The sequence below is a fragment of the Pungitius pungitius genome, chromosome 13 (genome assembly GCF_949316345.1).
Source record: "Pungitius pungitius chromosome 13, fPunPun2.1, whole genome shotgun sequence".
NCBI classification, from domain to species: Eukaryota; Metazoa; Chordata; class Actinopteri; order Perciformes; family Gasterosteidae; genus Pungitius; species Pungitius pungitius.
The window spans coordinates 18672863-18698169 of record NC_084912.1 but is presented as its reverse complement, the minus strand read 5'-3'; the positions used below and the strand labels follow the sequence as shown (position 1 = coordinate 18698169).

Genomic DNA, 25307 nt, shown 5'->3' with positions numbered 1-25307 from the left:
TTATTAATAGTATCACTCGCGTAAAAAAATAAACTCACGTGCCTGCAGCTTAATGACAACACCGAAGGAACAACGTCACAACCACGGTTTAAGTCTCCAGCGGGGAGTAGCCTCGTTAGCAGTTTAGCTAGCTAGCACTCTAGTACTTATGGCTCTCACATGTCTCAAATATCTTACCGTCCAGCCTCCACATTACTTACGGTCTGCTCATCCCGGGTCTCCGTCCCAACTCACGACACGCACGTCCACACGTACCGTTATCTAACCACGGTTAAACCTGCACGTCCCTGAGCTACGTCTTTATGGCCATAGATCAACAGCTGATCGCTAATTAGCTCACGGCGAAGAGAGTGAAGAGATTTAGACAAAATCCACACCTCAAACAAATGCTTCCTGGAGCAAAACTATTTGGAGTAGCCAAAAAATAATGACATTTTGAGAGACACAAGACTCTACCGAACGTTTGAGTGTAGTTTGTATGTCTCTATGTGTTTTAAAACTGCTCAAACAGCCGTTTACAAAAAGTGTACCGGCTGTGTTTTTTTTTTTTTAAATGTCGGCAGATTTGTATGGAAGCGTATGGGGCTCGGGGCAGACTTTGTCTCACAATCAGGCTCCTCACGCAAAAAGTAAATAACTCTGACATTCCAAACTTATACGAGTCCAACCAGCACAAGCACGGCTAATGTTTTCTTTTTAAATGAAGGCTGAAAAGTGAATATTGTGGCCGTAAAGATAAAAGTGCCTCTTTTTTTTTTACTGAATCCTCACACGGCGCTCACTCTAAATCGCGGGACAATCCGGAAAACTCCACTCTAAATTCGAAAGAAACCCCAAAACTAATGAAACATAATTAGTGTTTATGAAAAAACTATAATAGATATCAACAAGCTGTTTTTTTAATAAAATTGTTAAGACTTGTGTCAACATTTTAAAGTTTAAATGGTGTCTCTAGCTGAAAGATTGGAAAAGCTGAAAAAGTTGAAAGTTGAAGAAGTTTTGAAAGGATTTGAAAATTTAATCCATTAGGAAACCATGTTAAAAAGGTTGAAGATATTAATTTATATTAATTCAATTATAAGAGCTAAAAAGCTGAAAAGTCATAGCACCCCTCCCCTGAATGAGCTGAACATTTTAATATTTGAATGGTCTTAATAGCTGAAAGTGTGAAGGAGTTGAAAGGTGCGGCGGAAGAAATAGAATAATATGAAGAAGATGAATAAGTCGGAATAAAGATTAGAAGAACAATACTTGGAATGCTTGAAGCATTCCAACTAATAATATGGCGGAATAAAGAAAAGAAGAACAATACTTGGAATGCTTGAAGCATTCCAACTAATGAACCAATGTGAATGAGAAGATGTCACACCCTAACATTTGTAATTGCAGAGGGAAGTGGTTGTGAGTCAATTTTCAAGTCCCCACCTAATTATCTCTACAATATTTGTATACCTATTCATTTGGTTCTTGAGAGTATACAGGCTGTAAATTAGCTCAACAATAATTGTACTTCTCCTGACCTTATTTATAAAAATGTTTTAATTAAATCATTTTGACTTGGGAAATTTACATTAACTAAGAAAAAGTGAAATTAAATTAAAAAGCAAATCAAATAGACATGTTGTTCCTTAACTGAAACTCTATTAGTACAGTTCTCTTAGATATAGTTGGACTATTAAATTCAACAATTGCCATGATTTTGCCAATAATCCCAATGTTTTTGCTCCACCCAGGGCCTTTGTTCAATTTTGTTATATATTCATATCTGTAGCTATTAAATGCATAAAGGTGTAAAGCTGACATCTACTCTGTCTCTCAGGGAGAACCAGGATTAGGCATGAGAGGAGAAAAGGGAGCGTCTGGTCAGAAGGGCGACAAGGGCGACAGAGGCCATCTTGGACTTCCTGTAAGTATACTGTACTTCCTGTCAGTTTCATCAGTCTTTTGCTGTGTTCACACTCAAAAGTGAAGCAAATTTTTGCAACATTTCCACTATCCACCATGGAAATAAATACTATTTCTGCTCTTTATTTGTTGTGGGAATTACACAAAAACGTTAGAAACACAAACGCTGTTGTGTTTGGGTTTAAGACATCATCTTTAGCCGCATACAGCCCGGAGAATTTCACCGACTTCTCCTAGGACGTGTCGTCTGGAATACTGGCGCTTCCATGAGGCTACCAAGTAGCCCGTTTGATGATCTGTTGTGACACCAACTAACTTACAGGCTTCGAATCTCAGCTGCGGAGCGCCTGTGTGTCTCTAGTGAGAGGCTGTTTCATTAAGTATATTCACGCTTGGGCAGCAGGGCGGTAATGACAGGCAGAGTTTCTCAACACTGATCGGCTTTCGCAAGAGCGTCGGGCAAATTCTTTGCAAAAGTTGAAATATTTTCTCCAAAGTTGAAAAGTCTTTCCTCCACACCACCTGTCAAAAATTCTGAATCTACTCAGACAACTAATTTGCTTTGCTTTTGGTGTGAACGCAGCATTCTATCTTCTGTCTGTTTTGGTACTGTTTAGTTTCCTCAGTCCTTTTTAGCTGTTTTTGTGATCATCAAGCGTAAAAATCGATATGCTTAAAATGCTGGTTTAGACATTTGTTACTGACTGAGATTTCACATCTCGAATGTTCCTTTGGTCATGATCCTGTTGCATGGAAAGGCAGAAGGAAGGGAATAATCTATATAACAATTAAAATCGGAATGTTTCTCCTTTGATATTTTCTTTTATACTCTTTTAAATACTTTGGGATTCTTATCTTTCTTCTTGGTATAATAAAATCAATTAAAAAAAATACAATGTTATTGTTAAAATAATACAATAAGATTTCATTGGGTAAGTAGTCCCTAACAAACTCAGTGAAAAATAAATAGTACTGTAGCATCCCTTGCTAAATTATGGTCTGGAGTCTTTAACTGATGGTCCATAGGTTTTTTATTGAACACAAACTTTTGCAGTAATAACCTAAAACAATATTTTACAACTTAAACAGATACTAACCTTGTGCCCATGTCAACTGGGTGCTAAACTAATAAAACCGTAACCCTTTCAGTGTTTTAAACGTTTTTCTGTCCTTTTAACTAGGGCTGCATGGTATACAGGTATAAGATCTTCTTACGGTATAAATTCCTCACATACCGTTCATACCGGTTACGCCATTGCTCTTCGACAGGCGGAAGATTTTTATTTTCACACGTCGTCGCCGACGAACTGCATGCTGGGTACAGCTCACAACAAGAAGTAACGTAACTCTGTTGCTACATGAAAATACGGGAAAGAGCGATACTAGAGGAACGAGAGACCAGAGATGCACCAACACAAATTGTGCCCAAGAGAGGAGCTGTGTCTGTTTGAAGGGTTTTTGGTTTTGGATAATCCGACGTAAGTTACGTTAGATCAGAAAACGATTTATTGAAAAGTCTGGCGAGCCTCCGGTGGCAACACTAGCGGCCACAACAAGCTAACATGCTAACTAGCTAACTTGCCAGCCAGTTGCGAGCCAGTTGGCCAGCTAGTGGCGAAGAGCTTTTCGGGTAGCCGGTGTTACGTGCCTACTGGTTTTTGAACCTACTGGTTTGGCTACGCGTGCGTGTTTATGTTCGACAGCGGGCAGATGTCTGCCTCGGTCATCTGATTCGTTACACATTCGCAAACATATTGCTGAAAATGTTCAAAATGCATCCCATATCCAATGCAGCGATTACGATGGTATAAGTGAGCACTACATCACTGCCACGTATGAAAAAATACATAAAAGAACATACATTTATTACAAGATCGCGTCAACCTGGATTCGAAGCCAGTCGAGCAAAACAGCAACACATTACAAGACGGTGGCGCTACGCCATCGGCCAACCGAACTTCCAAGCGTCCCATCTGATTTCAATACTTGAAATGAAATTGCCCATTGTCAGTGGCAAGAAAACCTTTTGGTTCAGGGTGAACCAAGACAACTGGTTTGGTGGTGTATCGGGGAACACTTCCAAACATGTGTATCGATACTTTTTTCGCGAGGCTGCAGCATGGAATCACCAAAACATTCGAACAAAGGTGATATTCTGTCCGGACTGTCATACAGTGGCATCACAGCCACTTAAGAAAGTTATTTAGAAAAAAATATGTTTAATGAAAGATCGCTACAATCTGGATTCGAACCCCGGAGAGCAAAATGATAACACATTTCAAGATGTTTTTGCTAAGCGGTCGCCCACTCGATCATGAAATATCACTCCGATTTTGCTTTATTTAAGGACAAAATTGTACACCGTCAGTGGCTTGGAAACCTTTTGGTTCAGGGTGAACCAAGACAACTGGCTTTTGGTGGCATACTATTATGATTATTGTTGAGAATCTCAGTCAGATAATACATATAGTTCCAAATAAATGCAGTGCTCCTTTCTGTTTTAAGTAGCGTTTGTTAAAACTATAGTGACCAGCTGATTAAACTAAGTATTTTAAAGAAAATAAAAATATATGTGAGCTGTATATAGTATATTTAAATTGATACATCGGGTCGAGAAATCACAAATTATTTCTAGACGGATTTACACATTAAGAGTACAGAGCATTACCATGAGCCACAACAGTGCTGCAAACTTGTTATCATCCACACTGACCAATAAAATAAATGACTCACACTCTCACTCACTTCCCTTCCACCTCCACCACTTCCTCATCCTGTATTTGTCATCATCTGAATGTGTTTATGAAGTCACTTGAGTCACAGCTTCACTCACCTCCCCCCTGCCCCTTCCCAACCTTGTCCTACCATCTTACTCATGATGTCTGCTCTCTAACTACAACGCTATACAGGGGGCTCATGGGTTAGACGGCAGACCGGGTCGAGTGGTGAGTGGCACAAGTCCCGTTCCGGCGCCCCTTTCCCTTCCCCTGCTCTTCCACCACCTCCCTGCTACAGCTTGCTTGATATACGCCATGTCTGCCTGTCATATTTGCTTGCTTTCTTTCTTTCCATGCTTGCCATCTCTCAATTCCTTCCTAAACGACAGCGCTGTTCAGGGTTGGGTTCTGAGGATGCACCGGCATAAAATAGTGTCCCATATGTTACTGCAAATGTCAAGAAATGCCAAGAAATGCGTGTGGTCATTCAGAAACAGTAATGTTATCTGACATCTCTACAGTTGTATATAAAATCAAATCAGTTTCATACAGATTAAACATTAAAATGTTTGATTTTATGAGTAAAAAATGATTAGATATACAAAACTGGACTGAAAAGCTCATTATTGGTCAGCCCGTAGACCATAAAATGAATAATCAAAAAAACCTTGATTCAAAACAATTCAATTATTTTGTATAGCCCCAAATCACGAATTTTGATCAGAGGACTTTGCAATCCGTACACATGCTACAATCTGTGGCGTTAACCATCACATCAACTAGCCAATGTATCCTCATACAAGGGTTCCCACTCATCTTGCTCAGTCTTTTCAGTCCGGCAACACGAGTGGTCTCACTCATTACATGGACACAAATTTTCAAAATGTCAAAACTTCTGTCTGAACAGAAAACAACTTTTTTATGTTTAGCAAAAGACCAATAATTCATTGGCTTTACACAGACACGAACAGTGGCTTCCTCGGTGAAAGTCTGGTGTTTTTAGACCTACTCGTGCACTAGCCTTAGTTTTATGCTCCATTCTCAATTCTTCTCAATTAAGTAGATCACATACAAATGGATTGTGTCTGATATAGCTGATATAGCTATAAGAGCAACAGTGCATTGTCTTTTGTAATCATAGTAGTCTATGACAACTTTCTAAACGAGCTCAACAGAGTGATTTTAGTTTATGCACGGCTTACTTAATATTTCTTTAATATTAATATTTCTCTTGCTAAACAGATGTTTCCTAAATAGAGTTCCGGTGACTCAAATTGCATCATTGCCACCAGCTATGAAAACACTGCCCTTTTCTGGATTTATCCAAAAATATAAGAATGCCAAACCAAAAATACCAAGCCAAACACGCCAAACCAAACATTTCAAACCATACAACATGGTTACACATTCCTGTGGGATGGCTTCCCATTCTTCAAAAGCATTTGTCCCAAGTTTAAAGAGCACGCACAGGTTTATCCCACAAGTAAAAGCGCTTTGGCATAGGCAGAAAAGATTTGGCAAATTTTCCATGGGCCTTCTGCTCCTCATCCCACAAATAGCGTGTTCCTTACAAATGTGGCACCATTTCAAAGGAGAAGAAGGCTTTCCTAGAGAATGAGATTTATTGCCAAGAAGCATTATTACAATTATTACATTATTACAACATTTACCAAACACAGGTTTACTTACTTTCTATGCTATTTGTTTATTATTCTGGATGATGTTATTTACATAATAATATTAATGTATATGTGTAGAACTTTTTACAGTGTGAGCACCATACATTTTTTATTTTTCCTCCAAGATAACAAAATTAGCATTTTGTAGTTATAAAATACATTTTTAATATCTTCATAACCCTAAACAATTAATGAGAAACCATGGCCACTCCTGGTTTGAAGTGTTAGATTACTATTGGCTGCCCATCACTGAAGTGAAACGTTGCATAGTGCTGTTTTGAATTTCAATCTTGTCTGGTATCAAACATTGCTGTATATCCTCAGTCCTCAACCCTGCCTCAACGGCTCTTGTATCAGCTGCAAAGTTGCCATTTCAAAGATCTATTGTAAAGGAGCATGTAAATATGCAGACGCTGCATGTTGACAAATGATAGAGTACATTTAGATCAATATACAGCACTGCACATTCTGTATATGCCTTAGATGCAAGATCTTCCTCTTGAATCCTGCAAGCTACTCAGACAGATGACAGCAGCTGTTAGTGTTTTGTTTATTTTCCAATAGTCAACAAGCTTGGTTTGTCTGGACACGAAATTATGTCCCAGCCTGTTTCTGTCACTCCAGAATGCTACAAAATGTATCTTTATGATCAATGAGATTACCTTTTGTGAGATATATTCATTTCCACCACAACGCTTGTTGATTTACTGATTTCAAGCATATTATGATCATACCTTCTCTTAAACCTTTCCTATTCTGTTTTAAAGGGTCTAATAGGACCATCAGGTCTATCAGGGCCAGCAGGACCAAAGGGGGAGAGAGTGAGTATGTTTGTGTGTTTTTTTATGTTTCAATTCCAATAAATACAGTTTCCAAAGAATATAAATTTAAAATTTTCTCTCGATGCTTCAGGGTGAAACTGGAAATGCTGGATTGTCAGGACCAATTGGGCCTCAAGGCATCCCCGTAAGTCTCAAAATTTATTTTAAATATCCAACACAACAGGTCGCATATTTTAGCTCACTGAAAGCAGCCTGCATGTCACAAAAGGAAAATTTTACAATAACTGTTTTTCAACATTGGAGAGGTTTTACATTAATGCTTCACTTAAGAATCACTTAGTTTAAGAAATACACCCTGTCAAAAACTAAATTAAAACACTTCAGGGCACAGAGTTTAGGGCTTGATTATTCTTCAATACAGCTGCACACATTCCCCGCTTCCCAACCTTTTGAAACATTTATAGTCTTGGCCATAGTATTTTCTACCCGTTTGTAAATACTCCAAATACAACTAGTAAATATGTTATTCAAATTAGTCCAGAAAAGGTGGTGCTCAATTTCATTTCTCTCAGCAAAAAAAGAGGCTAATAAAGAAAATAAGACGCTAAATTGCCGGGATGACGTGGAATAATATCCATATAGTTTTTCACAAACCTTGCCGAAACCAGAGCAAAGATGACCACAAAGCATCCAGCATATGAATCATAAATGCACCTTAGCTTTGACGTTTTGAGTGGAATTATGAAATGATCTGGGTTTTTTTAGCGAGATACATGCCGGGACCATTGTACTGGTAGGGTTAGACATGAATCAACACACAAGAAAAAACTCAATTTTGAATTGCCTATTAAAACAAGTAATTTTATCGCTTTTTGCACAGGTTTTAGGTGTTTGTGGGAGTTTTCTCAGCCAATCCATACTCATGACCGTCATTTTATGCTCTAGTCCTCCCGTTTCTCTGCTGTGAGGCCTGCACAAAACCTGCCCTAGTATAGTGTATCTTCCCTCTGTAAATGTGAAGCTTTCCATATGTACTGTCCACACACTGGGCTATAACGTAGCGGAGCTTTTAGTATTTTATGTTTTGTAGGGTTACTATTAACCCTATAAAAAGTGTGTGGCTGTTGGTGATTTTTTATTTATTTTTATATATACTTAATTCTCAAAATTCAAAGGTTTATCTTGTCTCTTTATTATTGGTGCTCATTACTGGTTCTCAACTGGTCTGGCTCTGGGACCCACCATCACCCCTTAATGACACGCCGCAACCCAAATCGATCGGTCAAACGGGGGGTGGTAGCGGTGTCGACGTTGACGGGGGTGCTAGCGGTTAGTCATCAGCCCTCAGGGTGCTAGCGGTTGTCTTTACGAGTTGAGAACCACTGTCTTATATTGATTATTCATTATCAACATTTTTGGGTATGCCATTTTTAGAGCAGAAAAAACAGGCTTGGCGCCCTGAGCGCCCTTGATAGGTATTTCTGCTACCTTACCGAGAGATGAGAATAAACCACAGACAAGTCGTATATATTTCACTTTGCAAAGGGGAAGCCCAGTAGATGGTGTGTCGACTCCCCTTAAACTACCCTTTACAACAGCCTTTTATTCGCATCCTTCACACATAAACAATAACAGGGTGGAACTTGGGGGCGGGGGCTTCCTTTGTTCTAAAGGGGTGCAGAGTATTGATTGTATTGATATTAGGGCTGTCAAAAATTGCGCGTTAACGGCGTTAATTAGCTGTTTGTTGTTAATTACGTCAATTTTTTTGACGCATTTCACGCATGCGCAGTGTGACAAATTATTCAGGTCAGTAAAGTGCCTCTTCCTCTAGGGAATGCACTTCATCCTATACAACACATTACTGCCACCTGCAGGCATATGTCAGGCCGTCAGGTTCAGCAAGTCGTTTGCGCCAGAGAACCCCCCCCCCGTTCTCGCGCAGCAGAACAGAGAAGAAAAAAAGCTCCGCCCAGCAGAGCTTTGCTAAGAAAAATAAATAAAGAGCAGCGCTGAGGTAGAGGAAAGACCATCGGAGAGACCCGTAATACTGTTCTGAAATATGCGGAGGAAGAGAAGCCAATGCGATCTAAATCCTCCCAGGTATGGGAATATTTCACACTGAAATGGGGGGTGCTAGCGGATTTCTTTGCAGCGCCAGTCGTTCTAATCGCCGCGCTCGACTTCAAGGTGTAACCTATTGTTCGGTCAGAAACGGCGCGCCCAGTGACGGGTGGTGCAGCAATATTGTTGTTCGGGTGGAAATCGGGAGAAAGGTCGGTCCGGGAGATTTTCGGGAGGGGCTTTGAAACATCGGGAGGGTTGACATGTCTCGTCATGTCTGGTCATCGCAGCCCTGGACCAACAGGAGCACAAACTCACAGCAGAGTGAGATAAACTGCAGAGGCTCGAGACCCTTCTAGAGCCATGCAGGGAAATCAGTCTGTAATTTATCAAATAACATTGCTTTGATTATTTTCTGAAATGAATTAAAAATCAAATATCAATAACATGTATTTGTGTAAAAAATAATAATGATGATAATAATGATAATTATGTATCTGTGTCCTGTTATTTATCTTTAGTATGCATTTCAGAAAGAAAAAATGGTTAGGATTCAGGTGTGACTAATCATGATTAATCCAATGAAAATTCTGATTAATTTGATTAAAATTTGTAATCATTTGACAGCCATAATTGATATATACTCCTGTGTCAGGGGTGCAGAGTCCATGTGTATTGATTTCTACTCCTATGTAGTGATATTTTACCTGTGTCGGGTGCAGAGTTCACAAGCACGCGCATCCTGTGTTACAGTCAGCTGGTGCTGTACCACTTCTTAGCTGCACGTGATAAAATGTGTATAAGATGTTCCAAAAGCATAATAATCACCCACTGTGCCCTATCAGCCCTCTAACAGGGACCTATTAGATAAGATCTGCATTCAACAACCAATAAAAACGCAACAAACATCAGCAACGACATAAGCCTTTACTTTTGTCCTATTAGCCTGTTGTACCTCAATATATGTCTCTCTTACTATCAACTACAATAAGGAACAACAATCTCATTATAAGTTATAAAAATCTCAACACAATCTCACCATGAGCTACTATGAGTTACAAAAATCCCACCATGTGTTAAATCCCACCATGTGTTACAATCTATAAGTTACTACAATCTCACTATGACCTACAACAATCTCACTATGAGCTACTACGAGTTACAAAAATCTCACTGAGTTAGTAGTGTGAGTCACAAACATCTCACTATGAGTTACAACAATCCCACTATGTGCATGTAATCTTTCATAAATACATGTATTTTATAAAGGAAAATGCAAAACAATTTTCTCTGTCATATCTTTTGACAGGGTTTAGTTGGACCACAAGGACTCAAAGGGAACCGGGTAAGATGTACCTTATTTTTTGCTAATTTGTTTTGCTTGTTATAGAAATAAAATGACAAAAGGCTTTTATATGTCCAATATACACATATTAGTATTCATTTAACCAGACTATTTAAATGTATTGCTCAAAAGATTCACCAAATGATTTAAACTCTTCATGAGTGATGTTGAAACAGTTGTTGCAACTGCCTCTTTGGGCCATAATAGGTCACATGGGAAATACTTTGATGGGTTCATAGACGCTCTCAAGGAGTAGAAGAGGATTAAAGAGCTGGATATGAAAAGCCTGGGTTTGGTCTTAGATATTAAGCATGAAAAGGAAGCCAGATGAGTCAGATTGTTTGCTTTGATAGATATTTTTTTATGAATCTGAAATATTCAATATCAAGATGTCTTTCTTTGTATTGTACGTATTCCTTTTGCAGTGGATTTATTTTTAGGGTTAGAATACATTTTCACAAATTAAATCTCACGAATAAAATTGACAAGAGGCCTGAAATAATTTTCTTTTGTCAAAGCAAAAATGAAGGGCGTTAATGTCGGCGAGTGACCTTGCAGACAGCAAAAAGTTGTATTGCCTTTTTTGTGACATCATTATGTTGCATTTTCAGAGTAAATTTGTGATGAAGAGATGGATAACAGATAGTGTGCATTGAAACATCAAAACCAATATTTTCACATCAGTTTCTTAAAGCACTTTGTGTAAGGCGGGATTTATGCACAAGGGGTCTTGAGTGTCTGCATGGCCAGTCAAGATCCCGTCCAGCAGGAGTTCTTCTGTCACTGCACAACCAACACCGAGGTGAAAGAAGTGAATAGAGAACTTTGAGGAGCTTCAAAACTCCATTTGCTGATTGAAACCCCAAAAGGGTTCACTACCGTTCAACTGTCCTTTAGGAAAGCCTAAGCAAGGCTCAATCTATTTTTATATTTTAGACCCATTTTGTTTGCAGGCTGCTTAACATATAGTGTTATATGCAGCAGTAGACCCAGCTGGGGACTAGCTTACTACTACAGTGTATGTAAATACACATTTACATTACAAGTTGGTGTGTACTGCTCTCCTAGTGTGTGTAGTAGCTTGGTACACAATTGAACGAATAAACGATTCAAATAAGAATAAAACTAAAACAGACAGAACACAATGAACACAGAACACAATGACAGAACACAATGTGAATACATAAAATACACACAATTGAACTGTACAGTATGTATCTCTTATGCTTCTGTAGCAGTCATATGTATAGTTAAATAACAACAAGCTACAGATACAAAATTAACATTTACAATGGACAAAATAATATTAAAATGTGGTCTACGGCAAACAAATGCTCACAGACTATTCTTTCGAAGGCTTTAAAACGTGAAGGATGGCAGTGGATGATTTTGCACAGACCATCTATCGAAAACTATAAGATGTGCGGGAACTTCCGGTTCCGGGTCAAAGTGCATGGCAACAAGTAAATTAAGTCAACAACCCAAAGCGCCCAGAAGGGGGCACCAATAGCCCAGTCCCGAGGGCAGAACATGGTGACAACTAAAAAAAGAGAATATTGGACAAAAACCAGAAACCGAAACCGAAGATGTAAACTAACTGCTTGATGTATAAATAAGACACTGTTTGCTAACATATCACATTGTGATTGTCCATGTTACTGTGAGCTTGTTGGCTTTGGTAGCATTGTGCCTACAAAGACACCAAAATCTGTCTGTGCTGACTAGTTGGATGCATTTTTTAATTGTGAGCTTCCAGTCTTTTATTTTATCCCATTATATCCAAACTCCAGCTCTCTACTTTATGTGATTTCTATCCATCTTCTTAAACTACAAAATAAAGCAAAAACACATTTTATTTTATTTAATTGGCAGTAAATATGAAAACAGTCCTGCAAACTGCTTCTGTGTAAAACAAGTAATTCATTTCCATATTTCACTGTTTCAGAGAATCTCCACATACCCTTCCCATAAAACAATGTTTTTGTTTCCTTCCCATTAACATGTGATCTTTAAATATTTTCACTCCCATCTAGTCTGCACATTTCATAAGCCCTCTCAGCACATTCAACGGCCTCTTATATTCAATATACTGTGACAGAAACCAGAAGAATATACTCCTATCAAACAGAACTGAATACAATGGAGAGGGGGGGGTTGAATGTGCTGAAGTTAAAGCTATGGGATAGTGTTGGTGTTTTTACTCTCTGTCCTGTCTTCCTTTGTTTCCGCAGGTCTTCCTCTCCCCTTTTCCTTCCCTCCACCTTGCTCTGTGGCCCATGGCTCTTTTTATTGCCGGGGTTGCCCTCTCTCCCTCTCACAAAACCTGGCCTCCTCCTCTTCTTGCAATCTAATGTGTTGTCCTCAGTTAATCTTCCTCTGCTTACAAATCTGCCATCTTGTCCGTCTCCTACTCCTACTTACCAAAAACCCCTCCTTGCAAGTCTCCCTATGATCCACAATATGCAAGTTGCCAAACCATGTGAACTGAAAACCTGAAGAAAGTCTCAAATATGTAGATTCCAGAGATTCCGAGAATGCCGGCTGTCGGACAAAGCGCCCGTGAGTCAGTTGTCGTTAACCGCATGGAGCGACGTTGGGAATGCGGCTTTGCAAACGTTATCTTTTTCATTACCAAGGTCTTATGTCTTTCTGACAACATTTGAGAGGGATCTGATCAATTTGCAAGGAGCAGGGTATAAAATAAAAATTTGTAACTTCCTGTTGCCACTAGTTGGCGCTATGACTAGAATGAGTTTTCAGTCACTTTTGCCAAGGATCCAGGCTCATGTAGTTTAATATTTTTTCAAGCTTTGTGCAATTTTTAAAGGCAAAGATCTCATGATCACATTGCCCAAATTTGAAATGTATGTGTCTCACCAGATTAAGCCACACCCATTGCGTTCATTTAGCCTATATCTCAAAACAATATTACAATAAAGATATTGGACCAAATTTCATGACAGTCAGACACAGCGTTTAGGAGAAATGGGCAAAAAGGTGTTTTTTCACAAAATGGTGGAAAATCTAGTTGGGCAAATTTGCATACCATGATTGACTTTTTTGTAGAGCATAACCAGGAGCACATGTATGCCATGGGGGGAAACTGGGCTACTGTGGTACTTTTAAAATGTCCAGAGTGCACTATAGAGACATTTCTTCAAACCCAAATGCAAGACCCCAAAATTATCACATTTTTCACCAGTCCAAATTGAACACATTTTTGGATATGATAAAGCAATTCTAAAAGGCAATTGATTTGTGAGAATAATAATAATAATTCTATGAAATACAATAGGTTCCTCTATGACTAGTCTTGGCAAGACCCCTAAATATCTGAAATTATCCTGTAAACATTTACAGAGAATAGTATCAGCATTTCTTATTTCCATTTATCAGCATTTCTTATTTGGAAAAAAGGATTCACATTTCACAAAGTGCTCCCCGAAGCCTCGCTAAACATACTTGTGTTATGTTATCTAATGTTTTATGTAATTAATGTAATATCTAATCTTTTTAATTGGTGGCGTTCCCCTTCAATGACAAAAATAATCATGGCCTTTTATAATCACCAAATTGGGATCAGCTTTATTAGCCTGATAAAAGTGTGTCTTCCAAACATGTTGCAGCTAAATATTAAAAATGATTTAATAAACCAGCTCAAGTTCATAGTAAAATAAACCAACACCCAGCTTTTGACAGAACAGGAAAAAATAAACAGCTGTCCTTCATGTAAACACACATAACACATCCACTCAACTACTTTTGAATGTCTCTTACCTCAATGCTAATCCATGTAGACGGTCACATTATCGAACCTCAGACTTTTTTCTCAATTAAGACTTCAATATTGTTTGTAATGATAACTAAACATTTTCATAGCCAAGAATGAATTCCTTTCCTGTCACATGGTCCATCCCCCACTTCACTATTCTTCATCTTTTGAACAGAATATTGTTTATTATTTTCAAATCTATTGTTTTGTTCAGTAAATTATCTTAAGTAACATATCTCTGCCTACTCATTTCTCACTTGTAAGTTTTTCAAAACTTACTTCACTGTAGCTGCAAAAGAAACCTGAAACCTGCTCACCAACTGCTTTGGGCTTTTAACCTTCTTCCCTCCAACTCCCTATACTTACTTTCCTTTTCCACTAAATGTCATAACAGTTATATTTGTAAAAGCATATGACCTGTCAGTGAATTAAGATAATGTGTTTTTTCTCATTCTGTATAAATTGAATAAATGGAGAAATATCTTAAATGAAAGCTTAAAAAAAACAATTGCTTCACATGTGGTGTAATGAAAGGGGACTAAATTTTTTCTTTTTTTTAATACACTGTTGTTTGCAGGGAGAGAGGGGCAAGAAAGGCAACAGGGGGGCCAAAGGGGATAAGGGAGACCAAGGAGCACCTGGATTAGATGCCCCCTGTCCGTTGGTATGTCAGCGGTCTGATGTATAGCCAAGAGGCAAAAGGAAGTAGTTCTAGCTTTGATTACAGCACAATCCCATTCATCCTAGGTTTAGCTGAATATTAGTCTTCAATAGGCTGCTTCCTTATGACTCTGGTTTTCAATGTTTCTAATCAACCTCAGTGAGGGTTCGGTCCAAGTGTTCACTGTAGCCTGTCCGAGGTAAGAGGAGATATGTGAAGGAATTGATGCCCTCCTGAATTTGAACAAAAGTTGAGTTTCAGAGGTTGTATTTTAAAGGTTACAAATTACTAAAATGGACCACAGACCACAACTATTCCTGGGTAACCACTTTTTTTTCCAGAAATGGGGCAGACAGGAACCAGGCAGCCACTGCAGATGAGCATCAACAGACATTAAAGCGTTTGGTCTCAATTTTCAGGTTTCCTCCTGCAGTTCTGCACAACCCCGCAACTGACAATGTAAACCTGCCGAAAATCATGCTTTAATATCCGGCCCAAATAAATGTCATATAGCAGATTTGAAACCAGGTGAAATCCTTGACTCATTGGAACAATACTTTAAACTGAAGCTTCACTCAAGTCCATTATTAGAACAATTGTAGCCTGTAGTAAAACTCTAAATCTCACATTCATTTACATAAATAAATAATTTGCTGTCACATTGTACATCCGAAAGCTTTATAAACCTTTCAAAATCATCTCAGTCAGGCCAGTTCCTGTCCGTCCCAGGTTGCCTGCATCCCATCACCCGAAGGACAAAAGAGGAGATGTTCTTGACGCCAAATAGCGGGAAGACAAACCGTCCTCTGCTACTGAGGATCTGCAAAACTCGTTTTTAAATGGTTGATTTCACAAACAGGGTTTCCGAGGCTTTAAAGGGGAGAAAGGTGAACCGGGCTTGCCAGGCCTGGATGGGCTGGATGCCCCTTGTCCTGTGGTATGGTGCTCTTTTTTCCCTTTGCTTAACCCAGCATGCCTATAGCTATCCCTAACCAAACCCCTGGATAGGTCCTCTCAGATCTTGCACTTTAAATTTACTAAACAACATCATGTTTCCATGGAGATTGAAAGCTAGTATGTAGTTGACTCACCTTATAATAAGCCTAACTTTTCACTAATGTGAACAAAATCCTTTCAATCTGATAGAAAATACTTTTTAATTCAACCTCTCCATCACTACTACTCATGTTAACTTCACACGCAGATATATGATTGTGACTAATATTAACCAAGACATAACCAGATATAATCATTGATCTCAATCCTTAACATTGTTAAAGTATGGCTTTCTACATAATACCTTGTTTCTTACACCATCTCCTACTTCTTTGGGGCATCGGAATACCACAGCGAGTGAAAAGCAGTAAGGAACTAGATTAATCAGCTTGTTCAAAGCTAATCCTAGCATGAGAAACATCTCTTTTATACGCTTTATACAACAAGTATACTCATTGCTCAATATTCTTGCTTTTGATTCCACAACCTAAATTGGGGATTATTGGATTTATTTTGAACACTGTTCAGAAGGTGATACTAAATGCAAGATTTAGGAATTCAGAAGTTACTGCCACTGCTAAGGGTTGGAATGTGTAAAGCCGACGTTTGTCGCAACTACAACGGGCTAAATGGTATTTCCAACTTGTGTCACATTATATGACTTTTTGAAGATATGATGCATCTTGTTAATTACATAATGTCAATTCCCAGGACATAAGAAAGAAAAGCCAAAACTAATTTAGTAATACGTAGTCTAGCTTTGCAAAGCTAATTGATTCAAAGTGATTATATTCTTTATGGAAAGGGATCATGCAAATAGGTCTCTTTAATTTATGAATTGTCTCTTCACAGGTAAGGTTATGTCATCCCCATCTTTGTAAATGCAAGCGATGCTCCTTTGCATTATTATCAAAATAAAGGAAATCATGTTTCAAAATTTCATTCTGTATTGGGTAAAACTGGCAGCCTGTTACTAACTGGAAATGTAATTTAAATTTACCATTCATTTCTTTAGAAAGTTTTAAGCATCAGACAGCATTTGAAAAACAGTACAATCCTGTGTTATTAACAGCAGCACTGTTGTGTCATGAAGAAGCCATTCCTCCTCATCGATTTGCTTATTATCAAAAAAAATTCGGTATCTATACTTAGAATGTGAATTCTTAAAATGTTGTCATTTTATATTGTTAAGAATTTGCATTAACAACTGATTATATCAACAATGGCATTGATGTTCCTTTACATACTATAGATAGCCAAATACTCTTGGATAATTAGATTACCGTATTTTCGCGACTATAAGGCGCACTTAAAAACCTTTTTTTTCTAAAAAAACGATGCGTGCGCTGCCGCAACCCCAGTCAAACGTTTTACTGCAGTATCTTCTATTCTATGCGCCTTATAATCCGGTTCGCCCTATATAGGAAAATAGTTCTAGAATCGGCGATTCATTGAAGGTGCGCCTTATAATCCAGTCCGCCTTATAGTCGCGAAAATACGGTATTTAACAATTTTGCTACTTTTTTCCATTAAGAGACCATACCAGTTTCTTAATGATTGGGAAAAAATAGAGTAATTTCTAATTGTGACTAGGGCAATAAATCTGTTATTATGTAGAAAAATTACTTTCACTATGACCATAATATTTTCTGGTGGTATTTATTTATTTTTTAAGTAATTGGTAATTAATTACATGATGAATTAGCACTTTTTAAAAATAATACTAATTTCAACAATTGATGAGATATTTGCTTTGGTAAACATTGTGGCTGAATAAAATTCAAAATCTCTATTGGGTACATTGTATTCACTTCTCTTATTGTTTTTCTCAGGGAGATGATGGCTTACCTGTACCAGGATGTTGGAACAAAGTAAGTTGAATATCTTGACACAATGTTTGAGTGGTCTTCAGTGTAGCATCTCAAATATTGAATTCTAACGTCATCATGAACTAACATGTGATATGTTGCCTTTGCTTTCTCTTTGCAGTAACGATAACTTTGGAATGGCTTGTGTGATTGTAAATAGGATATTTATTTTTTTACATTTTCCCAATTCTGTTATTTGTGCAGGATAAAAATGAAATCCTATAAAATATATGGCACCATTTTGTACAGATGTTTTATTGTACTACTTATGACAGTTTATGTATTGGATTTTTATTCCTTTTGTATTTTAATATTGGATTGGATAAGTAAAACATATGCATGATATTTGTGCAAAATGTGAAGTGGATAATGCTTATTAACTTTTAACTTATTGTATTATCGGTGTGTTTTAATAGATGATGCTGCACTGAGATGTGGAGTTGGAAAGATTATGTGTTAGCATTTGGAGTCTTCTTTGTGATGAAGTGTTGAAAAACATGGAAAAGCACTGCATATACCCATGTTTCAATTAAACTAGATGTTCACATAGTGGCAGAAAGCTATTAAAAGTCTGCCCTTTGAATTTTAGTTCATATGCTCATTTTGTCATGATAAACATTCAGTAATGCAATAAATGATCTGATTTAGGGCTATCTCGTTAATGATAGATTTTTATGTCTCGTAATAGTGTAATCTGGTAACGATGTTCCTCTAGGATCAGACCGCTGTGAATAACTTAATAACAAACAACAAAACATGATTATATACAATTAAAAGACCCTCATTAATAAAAAATAAATAATTGTCCAAGCCTGTTTGGTTTAAAGTTAAACTTGCTGTGTCCCTTGCATGGATTGAATAACGTTTTCAGTGTTTAAATGTCACTCCTAACCCATGCTTTTATAACCGCAGCTTGGTTAGGGCCTTCTCTGCACTGGGGAACCTCGTGTACATTAGTGATGTGTCGTTCGTGAACGATTCGTTCCTTAAAAGTGGTCGGGAGTAACGAGTCCTCTCAAAGAGATTTGTTCATTTTCTCATGGCTGTGAATCAGGACTGTTGCATAGGCTCAGTCAAGCAAACGGAAATGATTTATTCATTTCCCGACTGGGTTTTTGGGAAAGATAATTTTTCATGTGACCTGCATAGGCTCAGAAGAGGAAACAAAGGATTTGTTTACCTCGGGCTATAAAATGTTGAGCAACACCCGGCCCCGATTTGTTCATTTTACTGAACAAGATTCAAAGAACTGGGTCAGTATAATGATCCAAACTTCCCATCACTAGTGTACATGCATTTGTTGCGTTGCAAACCTTTGCCGTGGACAACTTGACTCATTAGACATCAGTTTACGTAGTGATTACGAAACCTGCAGTTCATCCGATAATCACCGCCTTTCTCCTGCTACTTTACTGCACATTGCAAGCATTTAAATACGCAATTCTGTCTTTCTATCATGGATCAGCCAAAGTCAAAACAGCGAAAAATAAAAATGCAGCAACAACAATGTTGATGTGTTACTTCTGCATTTGTGGTGGAAAAATGTATGTATTGACTAGTGCGGTGTAGCAAAGCAATAAGTACTTGTGCCGTGATACGGCTGAGTGCCAACTGCGATATTCCCACTGCTGATGATTTGACTGTTTGAAATTATCCTGATGCCAATAATTGTAATGTGGTGAGGATTTTAAAAACTGATAGAAGTGACTAATAACTTAATTTGAACTTCTCTTTCTACTTGTTTTTCTAAACTGATTAAACTGTATTCCTATGTATTTTTTAAGGGTCAGCATCCTTTTCAACTGGCAAAGAAGTAGGGCCGCAAGAGAGTCTTCATTACCCTACAAGTTATTATCTAAACCTGGAGTTGGCATATCAATGTTTTTTCCAGTAGGCTGGACACAGGGCCAGTATCACTTGAGGATCGGGTAGCCGTGGTGAGCACATGAATTAATAAGGCTGAAAATTTCACAGATCTTTCGGCTGTCGTTGAAGGCCCTCGCCGATCACAGCCACAGGGAGATATTGCAACTACTGATGTGTTTCTTCAAATACATACACTTTGATCTATTAAACTCTTTTTTGATAGCAAGGCATGGACACTTTACGACCTGCTATTTGTTGTGTTTGATGGGACATCAAAACTGTGACTGTTATAGAATACTGGGCAGCTCACATGCAGTTAGATGCCACCTATTTCCGAGAAAAAGACCCTCTTGATGATTCCTTTCCAGATATTATCTAAATATCTGACCTTTCAAAAAAACCTTTACAAGCAGCTATGGCATTTTGTTTAAAATATTATGCTGTAAATAGCAGCATCAGACAACATGCCTGGTCACATATATTGTGTTATTTCTTTATGTGTTTATTGAGGTGCTTAAAGACACCAGGATTTAATGCTATAATTGTAAAAAGTATTGTATGTATAAAAGTTCAGTCTTTGTAAATAGATGCATTGAAGAAACACGATTTCCAGATTATGCATAGAAGGGCAATATTCATATGCTGATTCTGTAAAAGGCATTTATTAAAGTAATTATTTTAGCTATTCTCACATATTTATGCCCAGCATCACATGCAATCAAATATATTGCATGCCAATAGTATTTATTCTTAAATTTGAATATACACATTTCTACTTAGTAAAAAAGAACACCACAGTCACATCTAAATAGCTGCAACAGCATATACAGATAATCTAAAGAGCGCCCTTTGTCAGTGTGTCACACTTTCCTGTTTCATTTGTTTAAAATACAAAATACAGAAGCATTCCTCAGGGTTAGGGGTCATTGTGACAGCAGCCTTGCAAACAGACCTGTTTTTTATTTTTGTTTTTTGTTGTCTTTGTCTTTCAAGTTTTTGAGTTCAGGTGGGTATTGCACGAAACCAGGATAAGGATTAAGCCGGGTTATTCAGGTTGCCCTGGATGAAACTGCGCAGTCGGGAGTGAACAATTGTAAACTGACTATAAATTGCCCATTCACCGGTGTTTCTTCCTGCACCATGATGCCCACTTCTAAACGACGTGTTGGATGAAGAAGCGCTGATATTAAGACGTGCTTTCAGACGGAAGAGGGTGTTTGGGGACAGATCAGACCCTTTAGCTCAGTGTTTCTCAGTGTTTCTCAACTGGTGGGTCGCGACCCACCTAGTGGGACCCACTAGTGGGACCCGTTTGTAGTGGGTCGCGGGCCTTTGCATGAAAAAAAAAAAAAAATGTCATCCTGTGATTTTATTTTGAAGGGACTTTCTCTAATGCAGCGGAGTGTCGTTTTTTTTCCGGCTCGTCCGTCCATGCTTTCAGTCAGCGCGGCAATTAGAACGCGAAACCACCCCCCCGTCGACAACGCTAGCGCCACCTCCCCCCGTTGACCGATCGATTTGGGTCGCGGATTGTCATAAAGGGGTGATGGTGGGTCCCGGGGCCAAACCAGTTGACCAGTTTTTTTTCTAATATGCTTCACTTCCTCATACGTATCATTAGAAGCTGCTGATCTGTGGATGAGAAATATGCTGTGCGCGGCATATTCTACATTTCTGCATCAGTAAATCTGTGATCGATACTGTGGTCTACTTAAGAAAGCCGTGGACGTGCACTTATCCGAGATATGTGCTCCTGGATCAACTTAGCGCCTCCTTCTCAGCGTGACTCGGCAAACGTGCAACCGATTAAGCCGCGATGAGCAGGTCACACTAAGTTAAGCGCCGCTTTATCACTTAGCCCGGATTTCTTCATTCTACTTTGGTGCAATACCCCTCTGGAGTATTGTGTTAAATCAGCTGCCGCTCTGATCCGAAACAAACGTGTTTAACAGTTATTCCGTTGGCTTCTGAATGTGTTCTGATTTATTTCTATTAACATGCATTACTTGCCACACATGATGCCCATATTTGAACAACGTTTTGCATGAAGAAGCACTGATATTAAGACGTGCATTTATACGTGAGAGGGTATTTCGGGACAGATCAGACCAGCGCGAAGTCATGCTCTCACCATCCCACAGATGGTCTGAGCGGCATGTTTTTATATGTCGAAACTGTCAATAATGGCACTTTTTGCCATACTGTCAAAAGTGTGTGTTTGGCACTGAAGTCCTTGGCACACATATTTATTACCTTCCCCGGCTAAAAAATAATGTGTTACATCAAAGAGCATTTCCACAAGACACATATGCCCGTATAAATGGGTGATTGTTTTTGATGTACAGTACTGGATGTTCCCTCTGCTCACCTTTAAGGCAAAGTAGGGTAAATAATAACATTTTATTTATATAATGCTTTACATGTTAAGCTGCTCAAATACACTTTACAGTAAAACCAGCACATTTAGCACATGAACACCGATACAACAATAAAACCAAAACATAAAACAATCATATTAAAAGCAATTAAAACAGTCTACAACTTTCCTAGTAAGTAGCTATTTTAAAATCCCTTCCATTCACTCGGTCCACAATTGTCTGCCAGGCTTTTTCTCTGTTTAATTACAGCTGCCTTTTGTACTTTTTTTTGCATATTATATGCTTCACCTCCTCATAAGTTTCCATAATTATTTGCTGCTCAGCGGGTGAAAAATATGCTGCGCCGCATATTCTCCATTTCTGCGTCAGTAAATCTGTGATTGATACTGTGATCTTGAAAGCCGTGGACATGCACTTATCCCAGCTATGTACACCTGGATTGATTTAGCTCCCCCTTCTCATCCTGGCTCGGCAAACATGCAACCGATTAAGCCGCGATGAGCGGATCACACTTAGTCAAGCTGCGCTTTTTTACTTATCTTGGATTTCTTTATTCTACTTTTGTGCAATACCCCTCCGGAGTTTGAAATGGAAATATATCCAATGCAGTTCCATTTTTTCAAAAACTATACCATGAGTGGAGAAAGTATTTATGTTCATATTTAAATATTATTTAAAGAAATAACCTTAACAGAGCTTCCTGTAATTATTGAATCATTTTCACTTTACTAAAACACTTTACAATAGAAAAGGTAAAGAGGGCTGAAAGTACTGCAACTTCAGGAATCCTGAAGCCTGAAACTTCTTGTCTTTGAGGTGGATAGTATTACTGATTTTACAAAACGTTTATTTTGTTTCCGTTTATATGTTCTCAAGTTGCAATGCCCCAAGCTTTCAAAAGGATAACCATATTTTATAATGAATAGCATCAGATTTTATTAAAACATTTCAATTGTAATTCTATTATCATTTCAATAGAAACTTCTCAATCAGGCAATGTGGGAAGGAACCATAGCAAAATTAGGGATGATATCTTGAATTTGTATTGCTGGAAAAACTAATTTTGTCTGTATTAAACTGCATATATCCTTTTTGCACATACAACACTGTATTCTCTGTATCAAGAAAGCAAGTTGTTATTTATCTTTTACAAACTTGGTTTTCTCTTTTGTAGAGTTAGAGACAAGGCAGACAAGGCCTTCGTGCATGAATTACGATTTCATGCACGATTACGCAAGTATGTAATAATGTATTTTTTAATGAATATAGAGAACCCAAACAGACCTGGGGAAGAACATGCAAACCCCCCACAGAAACGTAGTCAGGCCTCTCCTGTATAAATATTCACCAGAATGTAGCAGAGGAGTACATACGAGATCAAATGCTGCCATTGTGTCATTTTTCAGATCATTCATTAAAACATACATTATTATTATTATGAATAAAGAGTCAAAAAAACAGGCTGCTAAAACCTTAGTTTCATTAGGCCCTTACCAGTAGAAAACACCAGACGTTTTTGAAACATTGTACTAATTACAAAAACATAGTCCTGGTTAGGTCTTTATTTTTATATATTGGAACACTTCAAAGTTCATTCTTAAACTATATTATTTAGATCACATTGTGTATTTACATTTGGAAAGTACAATCAAGCAGAAAAATTTGGCCTTGTTTATTTTGAACAAAGTAGAAATCTTGGTTTATAATTTGTGTTGCTTTGAAATTCTGTACTCGTCAGATTCAAATAATTCTCAGAATGTTTGAGAGGGCATTATATACATTTCGCATGCAATTGATTTAAGTTACAAGTTTCCTATATTAGTAACGGAACATTAGATACACTGGGCATTTGATGTTTTTTTTCAAATGATGTATGATGTACGTTTGTTTTCCAAGATTGTGACATCCAACCACAGTTGAGGTATTGAGTTTAATCAAAATCCTTAGTTAGTTAGTTATTTCAGGGTCAAAACTGAATGTTGGTGAAGGTGATTAAATATTTTTTTGGTTTTCTCAAATTATTTTATTTGTATTTATTTCTATTATTTATGTCCAATAAATGGCAGCTGTCTACACCGATTGCCAAACACATTCACTGCTCAGTACAACTTTTTGGTAATTTGTCATTGACTCAGAATAAAGAATCCAATTTTTCTTTTTTTGTCATTTGTGTGCCTGCATGATTTAGCATTTACAAATATTTTGTCTTCATTATTATGAACCATTAACATTGACAACCTGGTTATGTGAAGACATTTGATATCTAGGGCAAATCAATTCAAACCTCTATCTCTTACTACAATATCTGTGTATGTAATCTGTGATATCTGCGATAATCTGTAAAAACGAAATGTTTCAAAGAATTATTCTTATTCTTACCTTAATCGCACTTTTGAGGTCTCTATCATGTTCGAAAACTTTTTTTGCATGTGCATCAGAAGTGCGAAAAATTGATATTCTTGAGGTTGCGCATTTGGAGATAAAAAATTGCTTTCTAGTTATCCCTGGAAATGCTCCCTCTGGTGAAATCTTTGCCCGGTTTCACAGATGAAATTTTGCACACAGGTGCTCTTTGGTACGCTCTACAAAAAAGTCAATCATGGTATGTGTGGCAGTATGCAGTGATTGGTCCTAATAACTTTCAGCTGGGTCTGGATCACAGCCAATCGCTGCATGACAATGCCGTATAAAGGTGGCCTCGGAGCACCTCTCTGCCGTTCATTTGCCAAAGGCTGGGGTTACAACACATCCTGGTGTCTTTCATGCTGCTCAGTGTGGTGATAGGTAGGCTGTCGGCAGCAGCTGTATTCGCCCCCACGTTGTCTAGTGATGGCAAAGTGAAGCTTTCTGAACCAGTGAAGCTTTTTCAGCCAATTGTATTGGAAAAAAGTTCATTCATTCAATGCATCGCAAACTCTATGATGACCTCTCCTGTTGAAAACTTGTAGTGCATGTTTCAAATAGCCTACCAGTATATTTTGGCCCAGTCTCTGTGGGTTAAACATGATTATGAGAAGTTGAACCAATAAATCATCTAACAAATACTATTACTATTGTTTTTCAGGTTTGAATTGTGTCCTTGTTTATGTATTTCAATCTGCATGTGCAGTTCATGGCAGTCATAGGGAATTATGGGAATAGTTTGAATCTGGAATGTGGGAAGTGATTTACAGAGGAAAGGTCAGTGGGGCAGTGATTGTACAGGTTTGTTATGATAGGATATTGAGGTGCTTGTGGACACATGGGATGGGGCATGAAATTATTGATTTTTATT

The 25307-nt window shown here is 38.0% G+C and overlaps 1 protein-coding gene across 21 annotated transcripts in view; it reads left to right on the top strand.

Annotated features, from left to right (window-relative positions):
• Positions 1-24187, top strand: part of col13a1 (collagen, type XIII, alpha 1) — a 147565-nt gene extending 123378 nt beyond the window's left edge. For 13 of the 21 annotated variants that reach the window (XM_062566400.1, XM_062566393.1, XM_037465553.2 and 10 more), the window contains 9 exons: positions 1820-1906; positions 4815-4850; positions 7069-7122; positions 7214-7267; positions 10457-10492; positions 14842-14928; positions 15785-15862; positions 17754-17792; positions 19574-24187. In XM_062566400.1, coding sequence (XP_062422384.1) covers positions 1820-1906; positions 4815-4850; positions 7069-7122; positions 7214-7267; positions 10457-10492; positions 14842-14928; positions 15785-15862; positions 17754-17792; positions 19574-19606 — 504 coding nt within the window. In that variant the 3' untranslated portion in view covers positions 19607-24187. The other 8 variants (XM_037465552.2, XM_062566388.1, XM_062566395.1 and 5 more) reach the window with 8 other exon arrangements.
• Positions 24188-25307: the final 1120 nt, after the last annotated feature.